The 4,283-nt window shown below is 38.5% G+C and overlaps 1 protein-coding gene across 1 annotated transcript; it reads left to right on the forward strand.

The window, feature by feature from the left end:
* Positions 1-979: 979 nt before the first annotated feature.
* On the forward strand, positions 980-1,918 carry LOC131649148 (uncharacterized). The gene has a single exon (XM_058918924.1). It carries the CDS (start codon positions 980-982, stop codon positions 1,916-1,918), a length of 939 nt encoding a protein of 312 aa, XP_058774907.1.
* The last annotated feature ends 2,365 nt before the right edge of the window (positions 1,919-4,283 follow it).

Here is a 4,283-nt window from a genome sequence, read left to right on the forward strand (position 1 = left end):
TGGGTTCACATGCATTTTGTGTTGAATTGACCATGCATTATGTGTTTTTGGCAGAATAGACTAGGCCTGCATCTCGTGTTCTGTGCTGAATTGACCATGCATTATTTGTTTTTGGCAGAATAGACTAGGCCTGCATCCCGTGTTCTGTGCTGAATTGTCTAAGCATGCATGCATACAGTATTTTGATGCAGGTAGAAAACATGCTGGCAGATTAGTCTAGGGTTTTGGCAGTGGGGACCACTTAACAAAATTAGGGCAAAAAAAAACCAAAACACACTAATGCGCCACCCCAGGTGGCGCCTTTCTGTTAAAAATTCTACTAATGCGCCACCCCAGGGCGCCAACATGCAACTGTTTCTTTTTTTTTTTTCAAAATTTAGGGTTAGGGTTTTCTATGTTATTTTTTTTTATTTTTAGGGTTTAGGGTTTTCTAGTTGCTGTTTCACCGAAAATAATTAGTATACAGTCTTCGTATGTGATTGTACAGTGTGCACTGCTCAGCATGGTTGTGTCTAGTCAAGTCGGCAAAGCTGCAGTTCACCAGTGTCAAGCACACCTCAAATCAACTCAGTACGTTTGTGACGATACAGGCATTCATTTTCCATCAACTTTATTCGCATGTGATTGTACAGTATGCACTGCTCAGTATGGTTGTGTCTGGTCAAGTCGACTGTGCAGCAATTCACCAGTGTCATGCATATCTCAACTCAACATAGTAAGTTTGTGACGATAAAAGCATACCTTAAATGTGGAAAATAACACAACTCATTACACATCTCATTTCACATCTAAAATAACACTCTTTACCCACTCAACAATGGCCCCTCCATAATACATTATCAACGCTCATGTTTTTGGCGAGACATATGACAACGAAGAAGTTGGTTTTCTGTTTAGAAACACCGAGGTTAAACGATTTTGTTTAAGCAGAAAAGCAAATTCCAGTTACTTCAAAGGGAGATTAGAGACGAAGCTTGCAATGGGTGGTGTATCCCAGATTTTTTACCAATATCGATTTCTTCGTGGGGACAACCCGGTCAAGTTTATTCAAGTTGAGATCAAAGATGATGAAGACATGCAGAATATGTTCGCCAATCATGAGTATTATGGTTACGACTGCATAGAACTGTATGTTACTCTACCAGAAGTTCAACCCACACAAATGGTTGAGTCACAAGTCATTGATGCACTTGAAGACGAGCAAGCAGAGGTCGACGTTGTAGATGAAGAAGAAGAAGCACCGGAAATAGAAGTTGATAACTTGGTCAACGAGGAAAGTGAAGATGAACCGGAAGTTGTTGTACCACGAGATCAAGTGCATATGCCTCCAGCGCACATGAGGAACTTGAATTTTGATGGGGATGACGAACCATCGACTGATATTTTCTATGATCCATACACTCAAACAGATCAACGGTTAAAAGTAGGAGACATATTTCGTTCTAAGGAGGCATGTATCATGGCCATAAAAAGATTTCATATGGCAAACAATGTTGATTTTAGAGTTGATCGCGCCAATGTCGAGAGGTACAAAATTTATTGTAGAAACACTGATTGTGGATTCAGGTTGCATGCAACATACAGGAAGAGAAGTGATTCATGGGTTATAGGATATATTTCCCAAGATCACACATGTGTTAACACAAATGTTTCACAAGATCACTGTAAGCTAAGTTATGACATTATTTGTCAAGAAATCTTGCCTCTAGTTGAAAAAGATCCATCGTTAAAGGTGAAAACGATAATCTCTCATATCGTTGCAACATACAATTACACTCCGTCTTATAGAAAGGCGTGGCTGGCGAAGACCAAAGCGATCGAAATTGTGTATGGAAATTGGGAGGATTCGTACAAACGACTCCCACATTTCTTATATGCGCTTCAAATTTATGCTCCTGGAACCGTTACTATTTTATAGACCCTTCCGGCGCAATCTCCAGACGGAACGTCCCTTCAAGGAAATGTGATATTCCACAGGCTTTTCTGGGCTTTCCGCCCATGTGTGCAAGGATTTTCATATTGCAAACCAATTCTTCAAATAGATGGAACTTGGTTGTACAGAAAATATAAAGGCACCATGTTGATGGCTGTGGCTCAAGACGGAAATAGTAACATCTTTCCTGTTGCGTTCGCTCTTGTGGAAGGAGAAACTGCTGGAGGTTGGGGTTTCTTTCTCAGAAATCTTCGGACACACGTTGCCCCCCAACCTGGACTTTGCTTGATTTCAGACAGACATGCTGCCATCTAGAGTGCGTACAACAATCCAGCAAACGGGTGGCAAAACCCAACATCAACGCATGTTTACTGTATTCGACACATTGCACAAAATTTCATGCGGGAGATAAAGGGCAGGGCTCTTCGGAAGACTCTTGTCAATGCCGGATATGCGTTGACTCAACCGACGTTCCAATATTATCGACATGAAATTGTAGCGGCAAATCCAGATGCAGGCAGATGGGTAGACAATCTTGCTAGAGAAAAATGGACCAGATCATACGACAACGGGAAGCGATGGGGGCACATGACTACGAATCTTGTGGAGTCTATGAACGGGGTGTTTAAGGGCATCAGACACCTTCCGATTACTGCCTTGGTGGAAGCAACATACTATAGGATGGCTTCTCTTTTCGCAAGAAGAGGTGAGCGTTGGAATGCAGTTATAGAATCCGGACAAGTATTCAGCGAAACATGCGTCAAATTCATGAAAGCATTACCATGTGCTATTTGATGAAAATAGATAAAATGCATATCAACTACAAAGTTTTAGTAGTTTTAGTAAAATTTTCTAGCTGATCTGCACTGAATCTATTTTCATCAAATAACACATGATAATGTGTTGGTCGACTATGCTCCGGGAGAGTTCAGTTATCTTGGATAACATAAAAGAAGTTATGTTTTACTGTTGAGCTAGACTTTTTTAGAGGCCTTATTTTGTTTGAATATGAATTAGAACTACTAGTCTCAGCGATCTCAGTTTGAGACACTTTTGATGTCTGTGTTTTATTAGGTTGATGTAATTTTATTTTTATTATATTTGACACTATTTGTAAGATTTATAAGATGTTTTATTTTCGTGTTCTATATATACCATTACATTTATACTACGATGATATACTATGCAAATATCATGATTCTTAACTGTTTCAAGCAAATGAATACACCATTAGAAGCGGAAAAATCATGATTCTTTTTGGCTAGTACATGTTTCGAGTAGATGACGAACATCAAATGACAAATAACAAACAAACATAGTTAACAAACATCAGATGTCAAACAACAAACAAGCATAAACAGTACTCCAAACACATGAAAACCTAGGCACTACCGGAAGACTCTGGACGAATCAGACACTTCATTATATCGTCAATTGATCTTTGGATCTGCGCATCCACGGTCGTACCTTCAGTTATCCTACGGCGAAATGATTTCCACATGGCCTTCACATCTTTATCATTCTTCAACTCGATTAAGTTGTATGTCACCCTTCCATTTGTATCAATCCTGTCCTCCTGAAACTCGATCTTTGTCACCCTTCTGTTATCAGAATCAGGCAGCAAATTGTTCAACATTTCATTCAAGGTAAGGATTCAGGCCCATCTGGAATCTTGGTTTGAACAGTAGGGTTGCGGCCATTGAGGTACACTTCTACATTGATAAAATATTGAGGAAGAGGAATTTTGTTGAAATGATGTGTTATCACATAACCCTGACAGCCCTATTTATACAAATGGTGGTGCATTCTAGACCACACAAATGTGTCGGTGCAATCAGGACCCTCCAAAAGTGTCGGCAACATCTCAACTGTTCAAAAACAAAAAATTTAAACATACCGGAAATTTAGTTTATTAAAATTTTTTGGTATACCGGAATTTATAAATTTCTATTATACCAAAAATTTCAAAATTTCGGTACACCGGAAATTTCAAATAAACTACATTTCTGGTATGTTGTACCGGAAATATAAAATTCACTGAATTTCCGGTATTTTGATACCGGAAATTTTAAGGTGCATACCGGAATTTTTTCCCATAAATTCTTTGTTTTTCGCATTTTTTGACAAGGGGTAAAATTGGAATAAAAATATTTGGGCGGTGGCAAGTACAAAATTTATAGGAAGTTAATTTCTCAAAAAATGGAAATCTTGCTCAATGATTTATTCAAATTGGGATATATTTAAACAATAGAGCTAGAGATTTTTTAATTTTAATTGTTATTATGAATGAAGCGATTAACCCTAGCCACCAAATGATCTTCAAATTGGGATATATTTAAACTATAGAGCA

The sequence above is a fragment of the Vicia villosa genome, linkage group LG1 (genome assembly GCF_029867415.1).
Source record: "Vicia villosa cultivar HV-30 ecotype Madison, WI linkage group LG1, Vvil1.0, whole genome shotgun sequence".
Lineage (NCBI taxonomy): Eukaryota > Viridiplantae > Streptophyta > Magnoliopsida > Fabales > Fabaceae > Vicia > Vicia villosa.

What these genes read in the sequence shown, in the direction of transcription:
- LOC131649148 (XM_058918924.1), top strand. Translation starts at nt 980, where the DNA reads ATGGGTGGTGTATCCCAGATTTTTTACCAATATCGATTTCTTCGTGGG.